This window comes from Orbicella faveolata, unplaced genomic scaffold, assembly GCF_042242905.1.
Source record: "Orbicella faveolata isolate gen_17 unplaced genomic scaffold, um_ofav_v1 contig_1, whole genome shotgun sequence".
Classification (NCBI taxonomy): domain Eukaryota; kingdom Metazoa; phylum Cnidaria; class Anthozoa; order Scleractinia; family Merulinidae; genus Orbicella; species Orbicella faveolata.
In genome coordinates, this window is record NW_028301536.1 from 3,186,864 (window position 1) to 3,212,500 (window position 25,637).

The following is a 25,637-nucleotide window of genomic DNA, read 5'->3' on the forward strand; positions in this document are numbered from 1 at the left end:
CAACGTAACCAAAATTTTTATCAGCCGGCATAATAGCTGGGTAATTTAAACTGCAAACTTAAACATTGTCTATTAAACTACCGTCATTCTGTCGCCATGGTATCTAACGGACTTGGTAAATATCGTTAATAATTCAGCATTTCTGGGCCATTTCCAGTTTGAAGTCACCTGCTGCAATGTCAAGCGAAGGTGTCTTGTTATAAAGCGAGATAAGACAAGAATCTTTTTTCCACTCTACCTTCTGACGGAAAAAGATGCTTTTGCTGTTTTTCTTCGTGTCAGCTTTTTCTTTTTGTGAGGTAAGAGTTCTTTGGTCTTTCGCAGATAAATAACTACCTTGGTTTGATCCTCGACGACCGTGTTGGGAAACTTGTTTTGTTATGATAAGTTCCGCTCGTATTCCGAACGCGGAAAATGAGTTCTCATGTGCCGAGCAAAGAATTTTGTAACTACACAGGGTTTTGACGATTGTAAAGAACATTTTAATGAAATTTTTTTTCATATGGCTGAGAAAGCTACCGTGCTACATCTAGACGAGGGACTTTGAATTATTATATGCTCTCATAAAAATTAGGTTATTAAGTTCGAAGCCCTTACCACCTTAAAAAGTAATGTTAAGATGTTGTCTCAAGCCATTTTATCAAGATCAGGATTAAAAAATAAATTTAAGTGTTGCTAGGTTTCATTTTTGAAGACATCTATGCCGTTATCAAGGGTGCCGGCCAAATAGAGAATGTAAAAACAATTCAGTTTCACGAAAAACGGCTTTTAAACTCAAAATCAATATCATTATTAACTTATGCATATCACTGAGTTCTTATGTTGTTGGAGATGAATTGAACAAGTTAACAGTCATAATTTTAAATTTAGGAACCTCTTCTGCGTTCTGTTGTGATCGGAAAGGAATAAGGCACAATAAAAAATTGTGTGCAAGAAAGACCAACTTTTGCAAGGTTTTTCATTAAATAAATTTTCATGTCCGCTGTCTAAGCTTTTAATTATTTATTTTGTTAATTTACATCTTGGAATATAAATTACACAGTGCGTTATGATAAACGTGCTGCCGAGCGTGCTTTATAACATGCAAACGTGCTGGTAAACAATTTGCAATTAGTTGCGCAACGTTTTACGATTGCAGACAGTTTTATTTGACATTAGTAACATATCTTCGGTTCTTTCTTTATAGTCACAAATTTTTTTTTTTGATCACATTTGGACTATATTTGTGTTAGTCTTGTTGGCTTCATAGAAAAAGCAACTTCTTCCAACATATCAGTGTTCAGTTCAATTGATATGAATAAAAGCTAAAACTACACTCGAAATAATGTGCCTACCACTTTACGACCAAAATTGATCGAGTTGTCGCAGTTCGAATATGACGCCACAGGGAGTTTGGGCTTTCATTTAGGACCCTGTTCAAAATTTTAATTATTTAAACTCGACCAGTAATTTTTTATAGTGTATACGGCATGCAGGTTAAGTTGACGGATAATAAATTAATTTTGCAAAAGAGAAAGCATTCAGTTTCCTTTGACTTTCAAATGACGCATTTAGCTCAAAAATTTCGAATTTTCAAATTTTGAGCAGAACTATATAACCACACGAAAATTTCAAGTGATGTATCCGATTAAAAAAATACCCAATTTTTTACCACTAGAATTTTCTTACAATATTTAAACTCTGAACGTCACAACATTAATTCTTAAAATCCAGACTGCTGGTGGCAAGACCTAGAACACTTTTAAATATATCATTCAAATTAATTTGTCCGTGACACCGCAATGGGTTTTTTCAGCTTTTCAGTGCTGTATCGGTCAAACCGCGATGGACAAGTGAAAAGGCTGAAAATAATAAACTGATCATCAATTTCTAGTATTATTGCCATTTTAGCGGTCACCCGAAATGTGATGAAATAAGGGGCCGAGCATTCTAAAGTTCTTGTGCCGAAATTATAAGTCTGAAGGGGAGAGTTCGGGAACTTTTCATAGTCAAAGAGAAAAAGCTGCTCTTCAAATCTCGCGTAAAACGAAACAATTATGAAACTAAATAAAACGTTTTCCTTTCTTCGATGTCATCTATTTTTAACATTCATTTACAACATTACCTTACGATTAATGACAAGCCTCGGAGCCTTAGTTTCTACTTCAGCTCAGTTTAAAATTAACGAACTAGCCTTTAAAACTACCTCAAGAACAAAGATTTTTTGATAAACTTTTCACTTATCAATTAATTTTTAAAACCGTGTACCTTACTGAAGTATTTTCATTTACTCAACCCAGAAGTCTAGTATTTGCCATTTGATAGACTTATTATGACATCTATTTGCGAATCGCCTTGAAAAATTAGGTAGTTAAAACTAAAAAGTTTGAACAAAAATCTTAAGTTGAGAAAAAATTTAACTTAAACCTTTAACCAAAAATTTCCGCTATTTTTTGGCCAATCTTCAACGTATCGAGAAATTAATTCACGAAAATAACTCCCACATAAACATAAACATTAAAGAACTTCATAGTTTACAATGGGAAGTTTTAAATTTTCCCAACCAATTCCAAACTAAAAAGGTGAGGCGCATTGAAAACGGCACCAGCTTCCTTCGAAGACTTTTATTAATTTTTTAACGACTCGACACCTTTTTTTTTCCCTTTATGTTTTCTTCAACTGTTTATTTTGTCGTTCTTCCATTAACAGGCTTCTGAATACAAATTTAGCCTCACAAGAACAACTGATTGGCAATTTGTGGGCCGTCGCGTTAAATACACACTCACAATGACTATTCCCGAGTCCACGGAACTGAAAACAAAAATCAAGCTTCCATTTAACGGCACGGCCATTCTACGACTAACGGCGGCGAAGATTACTGAGGTGAGCAAGCACCTGACTATCGACAACAACGCCACCAACATGACGTCATCGGGAAACGACGGTTTGATTGACATCGCGTTCTTTAACTTCGGGACTGTCACGCGAACTTCATTTGGAAACGACACTAAGATTAAGATTGAGTTTGAGGTTCAAGTGATGAACCATGAGCAGATTGTCAATGGTGGCTTGCAGTGGGTCAGTGTTGGGACGCAGTACGGCACGAATCAGTCCGTGTGGGCGGCAATGCTGGCTGTCAAGACGGTTTATACGGCCTGCAAAAGACCCGTATTGAATGTTGACTTCTCTGGACTTCCGCCTACCGGTCACGCCGTGCTGTTTGGGTAATTGCGTGCTATTGACTTTCAAATTAGCCAGTAACATCGCACCTATACTAGCCTTGATGTTCTAGACATGCCAGTAGAGTTACACAATACATCGTATAGGAAAACAAAAAGATGGCGGCTGTACATTTTAACGCAATTCCTTGGGAATTACCTAACGCAGCCAATTTAATTTGCAAACCTTGTCCCTGCACTAACAACATCACGTATGCTAGGTTTCGATAGGTTTGAAGCTTTCAGAACATTTCTGCGGTTAGGTTTTTCGTGCGCTAAGAATTAAACTCCGCGAAAATTTCATGCCACACGGCATAGCAGTTTCATTAGATGTGGGAATTGTGAACGATTTTGTTTTTCGGGCAATTTGAATGCCTTTACATCCCAATTCCAACAATCACGCATTCGAACATTGCGTAAATTTTTCGGTCAAGATGGTCTCCGCCCGGCCCCCCTCCCCCCCCCCCCCCCTCCCCGAATGCGAAGGTGCCCGTACGCCTATGATAATGATGTCTATACCATTCGAAGTTAAATTATGACAAGGAAAATATTTTTCCTTTCTTTATTTTTCCTGAACAGAGACCAAATCACCCTCCGTTTGGTTGTGTCCCATTCGTCTCTGACAACAGACATTGTGGACAGCGGCACAGTTCAACTACCTTTACCGTCGTTCCTTACGTACCACAATCACACCACACTCGATGATTCAGTCAGTGTAGTTGTTTCCAACGTTGCTTCGACAGTTTCTATTACGGTAAAAATTCCTTTTCACTTTATGAGCAGGATCGGGTTGCAGTTGTTCAAAGCAAATCTTATTTACGACTAGCATGAAGTTTGATTTAGTTTTTTTATCTTTTCAGTGAGGTTTTCTTTTCATTTTGTTTGTCCTAGCTTCAGTTTTGACTTCAACTAATGTCAAACTCTACAAAAATTAGCAGCGAAAAGTACATTATAAAAGAGATCTTAAACCTTGGATAAGGTTTTATTCCTGGACTAACGTTAATCCACGAGAAAGCAATTACGGTTTAGATAAAACTGTAGTTTATTTTATTCCAACCTGCTCTAAAACGTTTGTTGAATTTTCTGCAATTTTTTCTTGGTCGTTGCCGTTTGAAATGAAATTTATTTGATTTGATTTTTTATTTGTCTATTTGCTTGTACCTGGTTTCTTTCATTTGTAGTTTGGAACACTTGAGTTTGCTCAAACGGTTGGCGTAAAAATAAAGGTAAACCTTGATCCAGGAAAAACACGAGCCGAAGGGAAAATTCACGACTGCACAGTGCACGTGAACCTTAAGTACAACGGGTCAGCGGATACCTGCACCTCCTCCTCAGGCTCACGAGAATTTGCTCACGAAGGGCCATCGTCCACTTCTTTCAAATACTACGTGAAAAGTAAGTTTGCAGAACTTTGATTTACCTAATAGGAAATTAATTTAAGTTTGCGAAAATTTAAAATGGCTCTGATGTCCAAGTACCACTTTTTTTAGAAAAATACTTTGCTTAAAGTTGCGTCCTAGCTCGTCTTATACTGCTAATGAAAATTTGATAACAAAAGATGGGGGTCACCGGGCTCGTTTTTGAGTTCTTTCTAGCAATTCAAGCTAAAATAAAGGGCGTTATTACCAGATCACATCAAAAGCTAAGCTTTGGAAAGTGTTGGAAACTTCTGTCAGCCACCTTAAGAGAGGGGTGGAGAAGACAAGTGTTGCAATACTGAAATATTGGATTTTCTTTCTGCGCCTTCGAGTACGATTTTGACGGAAGAATTGCTTTACTGAATGTCTTCTCCCTTCAGTTATCATAATCATGGTTTTCTTGTCCATTTCCTACCTCAACTGTTCCGTTCTCTTCTCTCAAGTTATACTAACCCTTAAATCGCCCTCGCATATCCTTCCCAGCGTACCTCTAGGCCATATTTGTTTGTAATCTGCCCCAAATTTTCCCATAAGTGCTCGCGCGGCTAGTTAGGCTCTGAACCATGGCAATATGTTTTTCAATTCTTTTGTCTTTGACGCCATGATTTTATCAATCAATCAGCAATCAGTACTTGAGGACTCCGCTCAATTAATCTGGTATTACTTACTTAGAAGCTGCATGTGACGAGCCTCTTGGCATGGAGGATGGTTCTATCTCTGATGCCCAGATCACAGGCTCGTCCTATTCTCCTGAAAGGGAACCACACAAGGCCAGGTTAAAAAACCAATGGGCCTGGATTCCAAATGGACCTTTAGCGTAAGTTGGGTGATGGTCGCTTGGTTATGGATAAGATAAGATAATATATTTAAACATGATTTAAAAAAATTCTTTAGCATACGTTCTAAATGTCGAATCACGCACTAACTAAGTAACCAACTATAGTAATAAACTAACTGACTGACTGACTCACTGATTGAATGACTGACTGACTGAAGGTCTGACTGAGGGAGGTTTGACTGACTGAAGGACTGACTGACTGATTGACTGACTGAATGACTGACTGACTGACTGACTGGCTGGCTGACTAACGTACTGACTGACTGAATGAATGACTGAATGAATGACTGACTAGCTGACTGACTGACTGACTGAATGAATGACTGACCAACTGACTGACTGACTGGCTAACTGAATGACTGACTTACTGACTCACTGAATGAATGACTGACTGACTGACTGAGTGAATGACTGACCAACTGACTGACTGACTGACTGACTGACTAACTGAATAAATGACTGACTGAATGAATGACTGACCAACGGACTGACTGACTGACTGACTGACTGACTGACTGGCTGGCTGACTGACCGACTGACGGAATGAATGACTAAATGACTGACCGGCTGACTCACTGACTGACTGACTGACTAACTGAATGAAAGACTACCTGACTGACTGAATAAATGACTGACCAACTGACTGACTAACTGGCTGACCGACCGACTGACTGACTGACTTACTGACTGAATAAATGACTGGCCAACTGACTGACTGACTGACCGACTGACTGACCGACCGACCGACCGACCGACCGACGGACTGACTGACTGACTGAATGACTGAATGACTGACTGAGTGACTGAATGAATGACTAACCAAATGACTGACTGAATGAGTGACTCACTGACCGGCCGACCGACCGACCGACTGACTGACTGACTGAATGAATGAATGAATGACTGCCTGACTGACTGAATGATTGAATGACTGACTGACTGACCGACCGACTGAGTGGTTTATTATTAGATAATCTTATCTTGTCCACAACTAAAACGTTGGCCTTTTATAATATAAATTTAAAAAAAGCTTGTTCTGATCTGAATTTTGTGTTTCAGGAAGGAGAGATCGCAGTTTCTCCAGGTCAACTTTACGAGTAAAGTGAAAGTTGTCAGACTCGGCGTTCAAGGCTATGACGATTGTTTCGTCACCAGTCTCTCCTTGTTCTTCAGCGACGACGGCGTGATTTGGAAGCCTTTCAAAGAGGGTGGCAAAATCAAGGTAAAAAGGAGAATATTAAACGTAATTGGAGTCTACCTATTGGTTAGAAACTCATCAAAAACTATCACGGCTCATCTTAATGTTGAAAAAGGATAAAGCTGGTAAATCCTTTATAGAGGCCTTTATTCGGCAACAAAATCCCTCTAAAGTTATTTTTAGAAACGGTACCCAGTTCTTCCGCGGATAGTGTTAACATTCTACGTATGGGCAAAATCCGCGTTAATTGTTTGGTTATTCAGAGTGATCTAAAAATAACCTGACAGGGAATAAAACCTATAACGTGGATTAACGTTGTCACTCCTCATCCTCTCTTGTAATAATGGCGAACAATTCAGCTTAGAGCACCAAATACAAATCCGTGCTACAGGCTGTGTGCAACATAGAAGAAGTCTTGATAGCCGATCTCATTGAGATGTCCTTAGCTCACACGAAACAATCGGTTTTGTATATACTAAGTGTTCACAAATTTTTCTTTAACCTGTAATAGGCTACCTAAAACAGGTGTCTCATCAGCCACTACGGAATTTAAACCAAGCGTAGTCCTAACCTTATAACAGATAATTCACACATGAAATCTGAACCTACAATTTTGTTTTAATTTTCTCAGGAATTCTCCGCCAGTGTGAGGATGGTTGTACTTCCCATTCCTATCAAAGCCGTGTATATTCGGATCAATCCAACAAATTGGCGGAAATGCATAGCCCTCAGGGTCGAGTTCTACGGCTGTGAGCTGGGTCAGCAGCCAACTTCTCCGGGTATGTCGCCGTTTAGTCTTTTAAGCTTGAATGTCAACATCGAAATTTTCAATTCTTGTCTTGGATATACTCTTCAATACTATTTGAGAGAGTTTGAAAAATATCAACTTAACATAATCTTGTCCGGCGTTATTACTTATGCCTGATTGACTGAGTGACTGGCTGACTGGCTGACTGGCTGACTGGCTGACTGGCTGACTGGCTGACTGGCTGACTGGCTGACTGGCTGACTGGCTGACTGGCTGACTGGCTGACTGGCTGACTGGCTGACTGGCTGACTGGCTGACTGGCTGACTGGCTGACTGGCTGACTGGCTGACTGGCTGACTGGCTGACTGGCTGACTGGCTGACTGGCTGACTGGCTGACTGGCTGACTGGCTGACTGGCTGACTGGCTGACTGGCTGACTGGCTGACTGGCTGACTGGCTGACTGGCTGACTGGCTGACTGGCTGACTGGCTGACTGGCTGACTGGCTGACTGGCTGACTGGCTGACTGGCTGACTGGCTGACTGGCTGACTGGCTGACTGGCTGACTGGCTGACTGGCTGACTGGCTGACTGGCTGACTGGCTGACTGGCTGACTGGCTGACTGGCTGACTGGCTGACTTATTCACTGAACTTTTCATTTACCAACAGACTTACTGCAGACCAGATTAGGAACTTTTGACTGTACTTTTCTTATGTTTAATGATCGACGACTTGCATATCAAGTCTAACTCGACGGTCTCCATGCCACGGAGGACTGTAACATCAAGTTTTTATCATTTTGTTTAGATGCCTTGAAATTCACGAGCCGCGGATACTTGCTGGATAAAGACAATAACGTCATGTATGTTTGCAGCGTGCCAATGAAAAGGTAAGCCAGGTTAAATTTAACAAGGAATCCTAAATGGACAAATCCATCTCTACTGAAATCAAAATATAGCAAAAAAAAGCTTCTTATAAAAAAAAATCAGGAAAATTGCATAAAGGGAAGATCAAGCGACACCTCAGAAGGAGGTAAACGCCCTTGCTAAATTGAGAAATCTAGGTCATTGAAGTGCCTTAATCGCATTGTGCGATCATTTGTGATAAAAAAAAATACTGATTAGGTTTAAATCTGAATTAGACTACTAGGTTTTCTGTTCGTTTGAGTGAGAATTCCAAACGTTTGATTTTTGTTTTGTTTTTGAATTAAGGTTTTTTTTTAATTAAAGAAAGAAACCCCAAGCATATTGTTGGTTGCTAAGAAATGGAGGCTGGGGCGAGACTCGATGGATACTTTGTGGCATTTGACCAAAGGAGAAATTGCCCGTTGTTTTTCTAATTTTGTAAATGATTTTTGTTTTATTTTTTATTTTACAGTAAGAAGGGTGCACCTAAGTGCTACCTCAGCAGTGACCATGGTGAAACATGGACAGGTGAGCGGAGCAGTGAAACTTGTAGAGTACACAGAATTCTACTAGTATACTAATGCAAATGCTGTAATCTGATTGGCTGAGCCATTGAACACTATCGGCCATTAGCTAGTGTGCAGTGGCTGGAAGTCGTCTAGGAAATGGCGACGTTTTTGTCGTATTCCCAAAGATTTGGAGAAAAATTTTGATGTGAATGGATAATTTTAAATTCCTTGAAGTCTAAACGAAGGTCAACTACGGTTTCTTGACTTTTAAAAAAGTTGAAATAATCGAAAAAACTGAAGAGCGCGCACACGCATCTTCAATTTTAAATGACAATTCAATCCGAGCGATCTTTTTCAGGCGTAAAGTTTAATAAATACGTCAAGAAATAATTGGAAACCGTTATTTGAAGTGAATTGTAGTAAGAATTCTACTGAAACAATTAGATTATTCGCTCTCGATTTCTATGAGGTGATAGTTGATTCGGCCTTCGGCCTCATTAACTATCACCTCAAAGAAATCTAGAGCTCATAATCTAATTGTTAAGTAGAGCGAGTGTTTTTGTATAACGTCATGGCAGCCATATTAGTGTCCGGAACAATGAAACGGGGCTGTGTTGGTGAAACCAATCCTATGGGAGTTGAACTCTTTTATGTGAACAGTTCCTTTTGTTCCAATAAATTTGTTTGGTTGAGCGAGTGAATGAAAACGCTCCATAGATTAAAGAAAGAACGCTAAACTACTGGTCTATCCACTTATCATGTGTTCTCATTACACAACCATACAATCGCTCGATTCAGCTCCCTCGTCTTATAACAAACACCTTACCCTCGCCTACAGGCAGACAGCTAAGGAATCAAAACCCTAGTTATGCTGAAGCCGTTGCAGATCACCTTCGTTTTACGGTGCAGTGATTGCCAACCTACCCTACTTCGCCTTGCGCCTAGCCACATCTCCCTTGACACTAGTCTATACTCCTCTGAAGGGCAGCATTAATACCAGTACTACAAGATGCACTCCTTTTACGATTGACCTCCCAAATGACCTCAAACTAATTTTTTTTAAGCTTCTTTAATATGACACTGTACCTTGCTCAAAGGCGGATCTTGGGGGGACGGGGGGGGGGGGAGTTTCAGGAGGTTCGGTCGAACCCCCTAAATTAAAAAAAAGATATGAGGTATTATAACACACTGACTTGGACTCTGAAATCCCATTTCCGAGGACTTCATTTTTTAAACTTTTCCGGGGTAGGATGCCCCGGACCCCCCTACAATGCCTACATACAGAGGGTCTGTATAACGAGCCCCCTTCTCTAAGTTCCTGTATCCGCCCCAGTTGCTTGTTTGTCCATGGGCCTTATGCTTCAAAATTTCAGGTATGGACAATCGCCTTTACGTTATCCTTGGACACGACGCCGCCACAAAAACTATGTTCGGGGTCAGCGGGAATGGGAAAACGATTCTGAAAAGCTCAGAGGACCACAAAGCAAGATTTAAGGCTGTTCCTCAAGACGAGTGGTTCAAAGTCAAAGATAAGGCCACCACAACACACGCTATGTGGCTTGATAGCAGCATGGCTGTCACCAATACCAGCAGCACACCCCCGACTGAGCACATAGTCACTTCGACCAGCGGTGCCAAGTGGGGAGGTACGTTTTGACATCTCTAAACATGCTAAAGTAGCCTTCTATACATTTTTTTGTGGATGTCTTCTTGACAACTTTTAGTGTTTGAAGATACTTCCAATGAGACACGCAACCCTGAGAATTTCTGGGATTTTTGCTTTTTTCCGTAGACTGACTGAAGGCACCTTGCTGTTTCTGATTTACCACTAACCTTTGTACGGCTAGAAAGCATAAGAGACCGTGTGTGTCCTGATTTGTTAAATGTGAAACCACGCGAACAGTCTGTGACTGATGGAAGTATTCTTAGGATTTCCGATCCCTGGGGGCACAAATGGGGGATGTTCCTAGGGATATATATTATTATTCATAGTTTTATTTTCTGAGGGCCACGTATTTATTAGCCTTTGGCTATTAAGTGTTTAACCCTCCTTAAATAAAGTCATTTGATCGTTATCTTTGTTATAAAGACGGACATTTCCAGCCAGTAGATCTTCCAGTGTCCATCAAAGTCTGACATGCGCATTATCGAGACACTGGTTTACTCGCAAGCCCCGCAGATCGGTGAAGTACTTTGCTTTTCTCATTGCATTTTTTTCTCCTTGCAGCCTCTGCCAACGGCATTCACGTGCTACAGCAGTCGTCAGGGTGGAAACTGAAAGCAATTTGGATGTGTTACGGTCTGTAAGCGACTCCTCAAGACTTTCTGTACATAACCTGAAAACTTGTCAGCAACTGAACGAAACGAAAACACTGAAACGTTTACACTGTAGATATTGTGTGCATTTGAATAGTTGTAACCAAACTGCAAATGCAGGCCTTCATTTACACAAGATGCATCTACACGCGTTTTGTATCACAGTCCTTGAAAAGTAATCTTTCTGTAGCCGTTTTAGGATTCGTCACGCAACGAACCATGAAAACGTTACGTCACAAAGCGCTTCCACTCAATTCGAAGCGTTGCGTGACGTTATTTCCAAAAAGCCGTCATAAGGTTTAAGTTATGTAGCTCTTTAGTTATGGATTTTAGAATTTGATGACGTTTCGAGAAAACGCTATATTTGCACACAGTAGTTTTAATCCTGTTTGTAGTTCTTGGGACAATGTGTATAACTGGGGACTGTTTTACAACAAACCGGTCACATGGTACAAAACGTGTGGGTACTTGAAAGCCCAGACAAAGAAAAATGTTAAAAGCTTAACTTATTGAAGTCATTTTGAATCTGAGGTGTAGCGGTTGTTTGCACCAGTTACTCGTTAAGATGCAAAATGAATGCCTATTTCTCAGCTTAGACCCCACTTTAGTTACAGCGAAAATTAAGTTAATTAAGTTCGTCTTGTTTTCTTATTTCAGACTTTGGTAAGTGACTGTGCCACTCCTGGTGTATCGTCAAAATAATTTCAGTGAAATGCACGGGAGCACTGAGCCTTGGTCTGTAAGCGTTTAGTAGAGGAAAAAATTAAAACAGTCCATTTTGCGTTAACCTTGCCCACAAACAAAGCAGGAGCCGATTTTAAAGTGATTATGAACAATCCTGTAACTTAATGATCTAGCTTATGTAGAAAGAGCTTCAATTCCCTAAGCACTGGCAGACGTCTAACAATCTCATACTTATGTTGTTCTGTGCATGCGCGTAAGAATTTAAAAAAGGAAAAGTAACCAATCAGAGATTATAAACGGATCTCTGTATAGTTTCGTCATCAGTATGGAATTTTTCGGGTCCAGTTTCACTCGTCTCTAAGGAGGGGAAACGTTTGAGGGTGCCAAGTAGCTTGGACTACGCAATTTGGACTGTTTTCTAGTTTTGTATAAATCACCGCAGCACGGGACTGGTGTCATCCGCAAAAGTTTAAAAGACTGACAATTTAAGTGAGTATTTGATCTCATCCAAGCATAAATGAAGATTCACGATGCCTGCCTCCATTTTAACTGTACGTCAAACTTGGTACGAATTGCATATTCCTTATTCGACGATAAAGAAAATACGGTCCTATATAAAACTCAGAGATGGGTTAAAAAAATAGTGAATATAAAAAAATAAGACTAAATGCGTAATTAATCTCAGAAGCCATCCAATAACAAATTTATTATTTCACTGCATTTTCAAATTATTTTGTACCAAACTGAAACACTAGCTTTCTAATAGGTTCACTGGATCTTAGTTACCAGCCGTTATAATCCATCAAATATTTTCACTCGCACGCAATTGGTCTAAACGCGTCACGCGTCTGAATATGCCCCAGCTAAAACTGGGGAATATCGGAGTGATATTCCCCAATTTTCAAAACTGCGCGTGTTGCGACAAAAATTTGAAGGATAATAAACACAATGGCCTTCATTTAGCGTGAAAACTGAAAACGTGAATATGTTCGGATATTTGTCCTTGGACATTATCTGTTTCTCGGAGTTCACAGTTTTTCTCGAGCTACGCTCTAGGAAAACTTGGAACAGATAATGTCCGCGGACAATTATCCGAGCATATTTCCGCGCCAAATGGAGGCTATTATTTATATATTTCGCTCCAAATAAAGGCTATATCAAAATTTTTTATTAAGGGTCATGTTGCAGCTCTCGTAAGGTCTCACATCAATGGCTTGAAACCCTTTGATAGGACAATAAAACAAACAACTGAAACAATGGTTCTAGCCCCAAAACAATAACAGCTGTTGCAATGACGACAAATAGAATTAGAAGGTTACGAGAGCTTCTACACTACCGTTTATTATACCTGCGTTTGACCTAATATGGAAATGAATGCGGCAAATGCCGCTCGGCATAAAACTTTTCGCGGGAAGCCAAGTTCCGTCGACAAGGAAAATGGATGAAAAAAGCAGATTCGGTGAGTTATTTACAGAAGAAATACAAGAAATTATGGACAAGGCCGTCTCAGTAACAACAAAAGAAGCCACAAAATTCGGGATGAGATTTTTTAACGGGTACGGTTATCAAATTCTAAAATCCCTTAAGTTTCCCTAAAAAGTTGCAATATATATGGATTTAGCCAAGCCTAAGCGGAGCTCCTGGGCCGGGTTGTTCAAAGCCTGATTAAACTAACCCAGGATAAGTGAGAAATTTGATCTGAGTTTTTTCTTTTTTTTAACTTGGCGGCGAGATTTTCTGCTAATACTGTTTGGCGTGCTGAGTTTGAATAATCTCAAACTACACAAAACATAAACAGTGAAAAACATTTTGAACAGGAAAACTTTGTACTTCGGTTAGCTTCTAATCCTGGGTTAGCATTAACCGGCTCTGTTCCGAACAACCCAGCCCTGGGGCCCGTTTCTCAAAAGCCCCGAAAACTTTTCGGGCCCGCAAAGCCATTTTTAGTTAATCTGTATCTAAAAACAGAGAGGTTTGTGCGCCTGAAACTTGTGGTATGAAGGGAACCTCTGTTCATATTGAGAATATGCTAATAAAACAGCTCTGTAATCATAAGGTTTGAGATTTTGCTATGGCTTTCCGGGTGCGAAAACCTTTCGGGACCTTCGAGAAACGGACCCCTGATTACAGTAAGTTAACCTGGTTTGAGCTCGCGATCAAATAGAAAAGCCGGTACTTGAGCTCAAAACTTGAGCCCCGCAATATGGCCACGTGATACTGGTCAGCGTATACCTTGTTTTGCCCGGTGTCAACTGACGATAAAATGGATGTTCAATATCAACGATGTGCGCTGTTAACTATGGCCGCATATTCTATTAGCTGGGGTATGGCCGCCATGATGTGCAACGTCGTCGTCGCCGCCGCCGCCGTCGTCATCATACGTACGCGCCCACGAGTAATAGCCGCTAGCCATTTTTGCCACGAGAAAAGCGATTTACGGGTTTCTGTTAGTATGGGGCTCCGCCTAGCGGACCTTCGGGCCGTCGAAGCTCCGCTAAAATTTCAAATATGATCGTCGAAAAAATTATGTAACAACAACAATGTTAACCTTGATGTTACAGAATTGCTTTATAGTCCTAGCTCAGTCCCTGTGGCACCAAATTTTCGAAACCGATAGAAGAAATGTCAAAAGAAGAACTGAAAGTTTGTCTGAAGTGTTTTTACACGTCTGCGAAGAAGAAAGAACTTGAACCGGCCGAGAGCAAAAATCCCGCACAGCTGTAGAGGACGACCTTGGTTTTACCTCGGTCTCTTTTTGGCAGACGAGGACGAGAGAATCAACGCCATCTAACGCCAACAATTCTATCATTACAAAAATCCCTTCAAGGAGTTGAGTATTTTGAGCTGAACCGAAGTCAGCCCGGTTCTTTACCAGCCACGAAAAACCATCAGGGTGGCCTCAGAGATTCTGAAGATGAATCCGACGCTAAGATATTTTCTGTCCATGATTCTGAAACTGGCCAGCAATCAGCTCACACATCCAGCTCCAAATGCCAAGGCAGTCACAGCAAGGGAACGCTGAAAGAGTTATTGTCGAGAATATAATTTTAGCGCGACGTCTGTGTCACATGGCGATCAAAGTTTTCCGCAGAACTTTTACAACTGCAATGTGCACAATTACTGCCTTCCTCGATGACTCAAACCTGAACGCTTTTCAAACTTTCTGACCAGGGTTGTATCTCCTTCATTTGGTAGACGTTCTTTGAATTCTAAATGATTGTCGGTAATTTTCGTTCAACAGACTCGCTAACTTCGCTTTCAAAGTTTTATTCAACTAAGTTTACAAATCGTGCGCATGTCATGTGATTTCCCACTTGTTCCGGCCGCACTCAATAGAAGTAAGTTATAATTTTCAAGTATTCAAGCGTAAAGATTAGCACTTGTTATCCGCGGGCCAAACATCATGTAATTTAAAAATGAAAGAAAGTAAAGATTAATGTTGTCGTCAATTATTCCATTCGCGCTTGTTGGATAGAGATTGGTTATGGCCAACTCCTCGTTGGCTATTTACCATTTCATATCCAATGCGCGCTCGTGGAATAATTGTTAAATATTACACTGAATTTATCACAAAACTTAGCTGCTACCCACTCTCATCGGTGGATAGGTGTGTTTAGATGACAGTGTGCAAACACGGTTGTGACGCTTTAGATTCGCGCGTATTTTTAAGAATTATTTTAGAAAAGCTATAGAGCACTTTTTCCGTGTTTACGTAGCCTTATCTAAACACTCGGAAGGTTGGGAGAATTCTCGAAAGTTATGCAAAACCGAGACGTAGTCGAGGGTTTGCATAACTACCTCTAACTAATTCCCCCAACCCTCTTCGTGTTTAGATAAAGCTATGTACACACGGAAAAAGTCCTACGTAATACCGTCTGATATTTAAGTCAACCTTCTATGGTAAATGTCCCAATAGTGGAGAGCCACACAAGTTTGCAAAACTATTAAAATTGAGGCTGATATAAACGATGCGAAAAACCGCACGAATTTCATTCCAACCTAGTTTTTCATGGGCTAAGCAATGGGAAAAACAAAAAAACCTTGTCTAATTAATGTTGGTTAAAACTTTTTCGAATGGCACAGTAACAGTTCTTTGCAAAGCATTATTATGCACTGTTATCTACCAATAAACTTTTATTACGACAACATCATGGCCAATCGGCTTGTAAACTTAAGGTTGCGTTGGCATCGTTTATTAGACTTGAAAGTCTGTTTTTTTTCTCTGTACTGGTCAAATTAGCACTTTAAATTAGCCAGCTATTTAAGAACTTGGAATGAACTGAGTTAGATTTCAGGTAAAGCTAGGGCTTGCCTTTAATGACCGAAAAACAGTTTTCTTATAAACTAATTAAAGTTTAAAGAAGTGACTAAGGTGTCAATCTTAACACCATTGTTGAAAAAAACCTGCATAGAGTGGTTTTCACTTGAGTGTCGAAAGTTATTCGCATCTGCTCTGGTTTTGCATTCCTACACCACACGATCGATTCAAAAAACTCGCGCCACTTTGCCATCCAATCAGGAGTAAAACCAAAACCAATCGTGATTCGTTCGCACACGTTTTCCCGCGCTTTGCGTCAGCTACATGCATTCGAGTTTTGATTGGTTCACTGGATTGTCTGTGTAACTGTGATTGGCCACAGTGATTATTGGTTTTGGTTTTATGACACTCAATGCGAAACTGCTCTAGCTGCAAGGCAGTAGTACATATTTATAGGCCAAATCCTCACATGTGCATTTACGTCTGTAAAACGATAAAACTGTCTTTGTCTACACGAGTCTGGTGATAGCTAACGCATCTTTCAACACCAAAACGATAGAACCAACCATGAAAACGATCTATCTGACGAGGGCACTTCGGTACAAGACTGACGTTAAAATCTGCACTGAGCGTGTTGTGACGTCAGCGTTTACAAATGAACACGTTCACACTGTTCACGCGAAGATAGAAAAACGGAGAAAGTCAGTGTCCTTTTACAAATTAAACCGACCATCGAGAGAGTGTATAAGGAGAGCATAATTTTGCAATAATCGTTACTATCGTGTAGGCGTGGACGAAAGGCCTAAACGTATAGAATAAAATTCTTTTACAGGTGTAAATGACATCCCTAAGCCATTTCATCATATCTTAAACAAATGAAGCAAAGAAGGAACTCTTAAATTAAAATGTGAAACAATTAACTTTAGAGGTGACATCTTTAACGAAGATAACGATGTCAGTTTGTTAGTTATGATCACAGTCATATCTGCATCACTGAAACACTGTAGCAGTTTTAAACTTTAAACAAGGTGTAAAGTGGTGTTCTTTCACAGAAATAAATTTTCCATTGCTTCAGTTGAGTAATTTATTATTTAGTTCACCCTGACTGAGTCTTGTGCACTATGTTTGTCAACCAACAAATCAATTTATTAGTGTCCAAAGCGTCGAGGTTGCTCTCCATATCCGAGCTAGAGGCTCATGTATAAAACACGTGACAATAAGTAAGAGTAAAATAATTCATATTCGGTGTGGCGTGTCAGTGAGACAAAAATGAGACGGCTGAATCAGTGTGGGGAAATAAGTCCCTCCTAGAAAAAATGTTGGGTAACGTTTGAAAACCTCTCGAAGATCATTTTGATCAAGAAATAAAGCTATCATGACAAGCAAGAGAATTGTCTTCCTTTTCTGTAAACGATGGTAAGCTTGTTAAAAAAACCTTGGCTGATCTTGTCAAATACCCATTTAGTAAATTTAGAAGCTAGCCGTTAGTTTTTGTTACTATTTGCCATGTAGTTTAAAAATGCTGATGTCAGCATTTTTGTTGAGATTCAAGGCTAATTATCTCGAGAAAATGAGTGACTGCCCCCATTTTTCTTTGTGGACTTCAATAGCCCAAAAACCTTCGTATTTAGTAGGCACCGTTCTTAACGGGGTTCCACTGTTTATAATGAACTAAAGTTATTGGATCACATGGCTCCTGATCATTACATTATAGGTAGGTGGGAGAGTCTTTCATTTGAAGATCTGGCTGAGGTACTCAGTGTCGTAGTGAGAATTTTCCAAAGGGAGGGTAGGACGGGGGGGGGGGGGGGTCACACTGTGTCAAAGTAGGGCTACTCACCAGATTGTCATGTCGTTTTCGGTACCTGTAGTAGGTTGCTTGCTTAAAAAAAGGCATACAAAAGGGGGTCACGGGCACCCCAGGACACCCCCCCCCCCTAGCTACGCCCCTATTACCCAATCTCTGATATCAGTTAAATTTTCGGAGATTTCTCATGCAGCGATTAGTAAATACAGTCGAACCTCCCGTGAGCGACCATCCAAAATGCCAAGCCTAGGTACAATGATGCAAGAGACCGCAAACGAAAATGCTACGCATGATCACTGCAGAGACTTACCCCATGTTTGAAATGTCTTATTCATGCGAAACGTCACTATTTCGAGAAAAAAATCCTGTACTTCCTATCGAGAAATTTCCATCTTTTTTACTAGCCAGGAATGCGATTTGGTTTCAACTTAGCTCTAACAGTGGTCGTGGACGCTTACGAGAGGTGTTCGCAACCGGAGGTTCGACTGTAGTTACAAAGGCGTCATTCCCAAGCTGAAAATTAAACGCCGTCTAGACTCTCCAACTGGTACATGCAAGTTTCACAATTTAACTGAGCACATGTTGCCTTTTCAATAGGGTACATCGATGTACACGTCTGTTCTGGGGGTTATAGCGACCCCTCTAACGGAAATTGCATCGGAAACAATGCCTCAATCAAGGTGGACAGTGTGGAAAAAATTGTAAACGTGAGTATAATACAGGCACCTTAATTTTATCCGGGGAGTGGGGAGGGTGGGTGGTCACTAGCGCTTGGTCAATGAATATGGGTCATTGACCAAGCGTGAGGTCAGGAAGGTTGGATATTGGCCTACTTCCTTTTATGGGTGTTTATGGATCGAGACGGAGTCGAGGTCCATAAAACACGCAAAAATATAACCAGGTCACCATCTAGTCATCTTGGCCAAACAAGCCTGGTTAATAAAGGATTTATTATATGGAGAAAGAACACTATTTTCTTGTGGGACATAGTGGGTAATCCGAGAGGACAAGATAGGGTCATCTTGCCTGCTCGGATAGCCAATCATAGCGCAGGGTTTGGTTCATCTTGTCCGCTCATCTACAACGAGGCGCGTAAAAGCTTAGGTGGCGGGGTATTCATCTCCACTCAGTCCTCTACTCAACTTTCATTTTCACTTTTTTGGGCTCCTCACCTTCTTGGGAAAGGAAAATAGCGCTGGAACGGTCGGGTGGTGGGGGAGGGGGACGAGGGGAGGGGAATTTCGCGAAAAAAATTCAAACACGCAGGAGTGGCAGAAAAACAAAATATAACTGCAAAGCAATGTTTAAAACTCTCTTTAATCATGAAGAGAAAATTGGAATGGGGGAGGTTAGGAAAGCCGCAGTCTGGTCCACGTATAAGAACAAGCATCGTGAATCATAAGCACATTCAAGTAAATGAAAGTTATATAATGCGCTCTCTGCATCATGTTATGTGACAGCTGCTTTTCCTTTTTGTTCAGCCGGGTCGTGGATACAATGTAGTGGTGTTAAACAGAGGAGGGCGCTTCATTGATTCTGTGGTATTCGACGCGTATGCTTCATCAACAGCCGACGATGAGCTAGGTGCGTACATTGACGGTCTTCAAGAAAATGTCATTGTTCTAATTGCTGTGATGGACGAGGCAACCTTCGGAAACAATGCAAGTGAAGAGGATAAGATGGGCGCCAATCTGCAGCTGTTAAGCCTCGGAGCCAAGCATCCAAGACCCCCTGGGAATCGAGCCTCGTGGGCCCTCGTTGGTTACAAGGGGCCTCGCGATGGCGTGGATTGGATTCGACAGGTACAAGCTCCAGCATTTCAAGGTCCCTCAGAGATTTCAGTTCAAATCCCAAAAATCACTGGGGGCTGCATGTAATCCGTCATACTTTCATTTGAGCCAATGTTCATGTACGTGAGCACATAAACGATTCTTTGTCATTAAACTATAATAAACCAGTAGAAATCTTAGCGGAACATACAGTAGAATAAGGCACGCTAATTTGACTAATCACCACCCGCGTAGTATCAGAGTTTTATAACACACATCTAAGTGTGGAAAAGCAAACTATGCAATTCAGTAATGTGATCAATCTATTCTTGAATATAACTTACGCGATAGAGGAAGCTTATTGCAAAGGGGCGTATGTTGGCAGGAGGGCGCTAAATTGAATAATAATGGTGTGACCGTTCAGTACTTGATTAAAAGTGATGGAAAGAAATAACTCATTAATTTTCTTACATGCATCAATTAATTTATAAGTGTCATGCGTGGAAAGAGGTTGCCCTCGGTATCCAAGCCAGGGGCTCATGTATAAAAGGCATGAGAAAAGTAACGGTAAAACAAGAGAAAAAATAGTTATATAACAGTCAAATGAATAAAACTATAAATAATTAAAGTGAAATAGTAAAATATGGAATATTATAAAGTTATAGATATATTTCTGAGGGATTTTGCAAAAACATGCCCGCTAGGTTTTCGCCAAGGGTGGTATATTAAATATTACAATTATTTTAATTAATTCATACGGATATATTCTGTTCCGCTGTAAGTTTCCATTCTGTTTGTATCTTTATATGTGTGTGTGTGTGTGTGTGTGTGTGTGTGTGTGTGTGTGTGTGTAAGTGTGTTATCGACCAATAACTGCATGAATAATCTATGTAACTTAATGTCTGCCCATTCTTTTTAGCCTTTATGGTTATTTTGGGCAGGCAGTACTCTATACTAATTTAATGTTTATTGTAATTATTTTATAAATTGTGAGTACAAATAAATGGTTGTTGTTGTTGTTGTTGGTGGTGGTGGTGGTGGTGGTGGTGGTGGTGGTGGGAGGGGGGGGGGAAGCTCCGTCACCGCCAGGGTGGGCACATGGCCCAGGCACTGGCCTATCTGCTGGTGGTTTGCTGGCAGCCAGCTGTCAAACTCAGTGGGGAGGGGAGGGGAGGGTGTATTGTAGTGATACCCCCAGCAAGCTAGAATTTGAGTTTTTAGTGTTAAATAACCTTGATATTCACTGTGTTTCTGGGTATTTTACCTAGTTGTTGAACCTTGTGTGAGCGTTCTGTGTTGACATGGCACCCTGCTGGTGTAGTCCATGCCACGTGCATGCCTGACGGGCCAATCTCCTAGCCAGGGGGGTGGTCTGATTATTTATGGCCAGTGGGACTGTCTTTGAGTCAATGTGGACATGTTTTTGCGAATTCGGTCAGATATACAGCAAGCCTATAAATTAAATCAATATTAAATCAATAATAATAAATAATCAATGATAAATTAAATCAATAATAATTAGAAAAAAATAAATTTAATATTGACGATAGTCACATTTACAAGTAGCCCTCAATTTTAGAAAATTAAAAGTCTCTAAGTTCTTATGAAATTCGTTTAAATTACGTGACTGTTTAATTTATGTAGGTAGTTCTTTCCATAGATGTGTAACCTTATACGTGAAAGAATCATGGTAGTACCGGTTGTTATAAGAAGGTTGAACAAGATTACAACCTCCTCTCCTTAAGTTGTAATGCGAGTCACGATACTCGAAGAAATTAGAAATGTAACCAGGCCTATTTTACATTGACAGTAAGGAGAGTGATCGTTCATACCTATATTCTAACGGCTATATCTATATCTATATTCTAACGACTGCATACATGCTAAAGATAAGATACAGTTATAATTTAAGGCATTTCCAGTATTTAAAAGAGTCTTCAATGCATAGTGATTAGCGGCGTCAAGTTTGTTAATCAATGTTTTGTCTATTCCTAATAGAAGTGGGCTGCAGTCTTCCAGATGGGGTAATATGTAAGACTTGTATAGACAATAGTGCAACATCAGCGAAGCGAGGACCAACCTTTTTTTAATCGTCTCAGAGTTCCAATTTTGGCGTAGACCTTCTTTAAAATGGCTGATACATGGTCCTTAATTTAAAGGACAACTTATTACGCATGTCCTCAATTAATTAACCAATGCATGCGGCGTTTGGGCTTCTTCAGCCCAATACTATTCCCACCTCGAATAGCAAAATAAACCTGTATAGCCTCAGTGTCTTAAAGAAGTGTTTTGTATCTTCAAAAACGACTAAATAAAAAGGTATGGTTGAATTTGAAGAAGACGTTGTTTTGGTTTGTGAGTTTTCATCTCTAGCATAAATTACGTTACTGCAAAAAAAATTTCGGACGATTTTGATTTCGGACATACAAAAAATGTGTCCAAAACTAAAACCATCCGAGATTTTTAAAGGGCATGTAAACCCAAAAATACAAGTTTTTCTTATTCGACGCAAACAGCAACGTAGAAAACGAATTTGGCATTTATTTTGCTCGTTTGGGATTCGTTAAGGAGAAAAACAGCTTTTACGAGAAAAAATCCACTTCCGGTGAAAACAATAGCCATCTGTCGTGACGTAAGCGGTGGAACACAAACATTGCGCAATAGGGATTCCATATGAGAATTCTATGGCGGATCGGGAAAGTGGGAGTAGCTCGGAGGATCTTTTATCGGATGACAGTGATTCAAATTTGGTGAATTTGTATGATAGTGATGTAGAAAATTCAGTTGTAGCTGTGGAACAATCTGGGCCTCGTCCGTATCAATCTGAGCCACGAAGGGTCCGACAAAACGATCAACAAGAAGCCAGCCCAGAACCAGATGACAACAACTCAGACCGTCTTGGAAACACAGACTGGTGTTTAATCATTTTGCAATTAAATTACATTTTTAGCAGATGAACATCAATTGAAGCCGGCGCATAATCAGATTAGCACGCTAATAGAAGCTCACCATATTTTGTTGTTGTCTTTTTTCCCGACCTTTCTTGGGTGCATTAAATGGTGCGAGTGTCAAGTATGTCAGCCAATGCCGACTGCTCACGAAAGTGTTTGCTGCGCTGAAATCGGACAAGTCTGGCAAAAAGTAGAAAATCAGAGGCCAGAAATACAAATGAAATGTATTACCTAGCATCCAGGATTTCAGTTGACCTGTCTTGATGTTTGGGTGCTTGAAACTGCTTATTACGCATTCAGGCAGCAGCACGGCACAGATAATCACACAGGAAACGAGTAAGTTTACTTTTATTTTAACTATCGCGGTTCAATTGTCAGATTTACCTCTGCCGTAACTGGTTTTATTTTAGTACAACACTAGTGTAGATAGTTATTTCTCTGTATTTTTCGTGTAGGAGATTTCGATACATTGCCTATCGGCAGCTTGTTCGTTGGTGCTGGGGTTATCTTGGTAAACATGTCCGAGTTGCGCTGCCATCTTGTGCTGTAGACAAGATCCGAAGCACCTTTCCAGCCGATTTTGGCACCACGTATACTGGGTTGAAGCCACCAACCCAGTGAGGGATAAGGAGGTGATTGCTAATTTACATCATAATTATTGAAAATATGTTACAGCAATGGTAGCAATGGGCTTAACATATACAAAGGCACAAACGTGGTTTGCCGTAATTACCTCTCTAGTTACTCAATGATGTGTAAGCGTGACACATACTGTTCTACTGCTGTTTCTTTGCAGGGTTTCTCAAAAGAAGCAGAGATTATCTGTGTTGCGAAGAATAGCAGACAAAGTGGTTTACCCTATTAACCTCAAGCTTTTGAAGAGCTCTACTTCTTCTAGGCCTTTTATCGGCACTGTCAGCCATTTCCGGTTGTTTGCTGCCTTCATTTTGGATAGGCCGCTTTCGTTTGTCGCAAGAATTTGTTGCTGCTGGAGACTGTATCGTCGGTACAGCACCAGAAAGTAAAGGACTTTGCTTTCTCAACCCCATTTCTACCATGAAACGTTTTTCGTAACAATCCGGAGAAAAATGAATGTTGCAAATAACCGAATGCTCCGTCGGCTCTACGAAATCGGCCCTTTTCGCTAGGCTCGATTTGCGCCTTGAACAAATTTTACCCACTGCCGCCTCAAATTAGCGTCTTTTGGAAACTTATGCATAGTATGGCCTATTTTGTTCGAATTACTGCAAAACTAAACAAACATGTGCTTATTTCACAACGTGTTCAAGAAAGACCTTTGACTTCCCGTAACTTAAGGTCCACCCGTGACGTCATTTGCTAGATTGCGCAATTCAAGATGGCGGATGTTTAGAACTTTGAAGCGATTTTTCAACGTAAAAACGGGCTAAAGTGAACAAAAGATCTACAGATTTGGCGGATGTCATGTATGTACTAAACGACTATGTGGTCCCCAAAATAGCATTTTTTGGGTTTACATGCCCTTTAAGCGTCTGAAAGATTTACATCGCGGTACAGTTTAAAACCTTTTCTGTAGGTACTTCCTTGGACGACACCATCACGTGTATTCAAGGCGCCGGAATATACAGTAGTTTAGTCACTGCTTGGAATACGTAACAACTTGATAAGGTTATGTTTGCATAGTTCTAGCGCTATACAAGTCTATTATTATTATTATTATTATTATTATTATTATTATTATTAGTGTTGTTTTTCAGCTCTTATCGGTGAATCTGTAAAACCTTAGGAGTGCAGTAAAACTATCGTTTTCAGATGTTGTTTCAGTCTGATTCGTGTTTTGTGTTGGCGCAAATTTTAATTTACTTTTGCTACGTTTCAGCAGTGTCAAAAATGTTTCTGCGAAATTTGTTCAAAATGAGACAAAAACGCATTCGAAAATTAAACGTCCGAAATATAACTTCCGATAGTTTTTGCAAGTAATGTACGCGGCGTTTTATTGCCGAAAGGACCTCAAATCTATGCCTACTCGTTCAAAAATAGAGGGAGGGTGGATTCACAGCACTGAACAGACCGTAGGTATTGGTTGATCTACGCTCGACACACTGGCCGTCGTTAACCTAAAGAGCATAAAAAGGCAAGATTAACAGCTTTAGTTTCAGTCTGAAGTCAAATATCTACAAGCATTATTATATATGAGGACATGAACTATTTATCGCACAAGCTGTCGATTGTTTCATTTTCATGATTTAGACCTTTTCTGCCGGTATTTGCGATGATTTTACTTTAGACTCCACTGCACAAATCCTCCTTTGGTATTAGCTTTAGTATAAGTTCAGCGGTTATGATAACCTCGAAACTTAATATCCCTGCATTCTGAAACTGCTATGTCAAAATTTTACACTCTCAGTTCGCCCGGTCTGGTTTTAAACCACGCAGTAAAAAAGATACAATTCTTCCATCTATATATTTTTATTCAGGAATAAAAATATTCGTAAATATTCACATTTATCGATTCGCTTAGTTGCTTTCTCCATTTAGTCATTACTGACATCTTCGATGTCACTCAGCATGTCTAAACTTTCGTCATCCATTAAGTCCAATTCATCAGGTACTTCGTTGAGTTTTTCAAGACTTTCTTTAATCGTTTCGTCCAGCCCGGCTAAGTACCTGTCTAACTCGCTTCCATCACTGTCCATTTCCTGTTTTATCTTGGCTACTTGTTCTTGCTCGTCTGTCACGTGATTGACAGTGGGTAACATAGCATCGTTGACGATGCAGTTTTGCTGAGCGCGCCTCGCCGCCATTTGCTCCTCTTCAAATTTTGCCGCTTCAACTTTGAGCCAGTCCACAGCCTGTTCCTGCTCCTTTTTGCTGTCGAAGGAGGCGCACCCGTTTTCTTTCCTGTGCGCAGCATTTCGCTCTTCGTTTGAGAACAAGCTTTTAACGAAATCTTGCTCGATGCCAGAAGAAAATTCCGCACCCCTTGAGCTCTCGTTCGATCTATTCATGCCCGGAGGAATTCGATGTGAATGTACCATGTTAAGTGCGTCTTTGAGATTTC

At 40.4% G+C, this 25,637-nt stretch overlaps 3 protein-coding genes and 1 pseudogene across 5 annotated transcripts in view; 3 read left to right on the top strand and 1 right to left on the bottom strand.

The window, feature by feature from the left end:
• Window positions 1-155: 155 nt before the first annotated feature.
• Window positions 156-17,144, top strand: LOC110052404 (uncharacterized). 2 transcript variants are annotated; one of them, XM_020758528.2, is made up of 12 exons: window positions 156-299; window positions 2,689-3,203; window positions 3,777-3,951; window positions 4,379-4,592; window positions 5,288-5,432; window positions 6,513-6,675; window positions 7,283-7,430; window positions 8,206-8,287; window positions 8,776-8,831; window positions 10,186-10,458; window positions 11,040-11,111; window positions 11,786-17,144. In XM_020758528.2, exons 1-12 carry the CDS (start codon window positions 255-257, stop codon window positions 11,797-11,799), a joined length of 1,902 nt encoding a protein of 633 aa, XP_020614187.2. In that variant the 5' UTR covers window positions 156-254; the 3' UTR covers window positions 11,800-17,144. The 2 variants fall into 2 exon arrangements, with proteins under 2 accessions (XP_020614187.2, XP_089141248.1); XM_089285122.1 differs by lacking the exon at window positions 11,786-17,144 and having other exon boundaries at window positions 11,040-11,119.
• Window positions 17,145-17,759: 615 nt separating this feature from the next.
• LOC149117733 (uncharacterized) lies at window positions 17,760-20,661 on the top strand. The gene is made up of 3 exons (XM_089276261.1): window positions 17,760-17,784; window positions 18,454-18,584; window positions 19,359-20,661. Exons 1-3 carry the CDS (start codon window positions 17,760-17,762, stop codon window positions 19,752-19,754), a joined length of 552 nt encoding a protein of 183 aa, XP_089132387.1. The 3' UTR covers window positions 19,755-20,661.
• A 1,452-nt stretch (window positions 20,662-22,113) lies between these two features.
• Window positions 22,114-24,393, top strand: LOC149117734 (uncharacterized; annotated as a pseudogene). Its single transcript, XR_016206118.1, has 3 exons — window positions 22,114-22,558; window positions 22,704-22,933; window positions 23,053-24,393. The product of XR_016206118.1 is annotated as an uncharacterized LOC149117734 (transcript).
• Window positions 24,394-25,028: 635 nt separating this feature from the next.
• LOC110052585 (uncharacterized) overlaps window positions 25,029-25,637 on the bottom strand; it is a 1,401-nt gene continuing 792 nt past the window's right edge. The window contains exon 1 of the mRNA XM_020758726.2: window positions 25,029-25,637. This exon is cut by the window's right edge and continues 792 nt beyond it. Coding sequence (XP_020614385.2) covers window positions 25,111-25,637 — 527 coding nt within the window. The 3' untranslated portion in view covers window positions 25,029-25,110.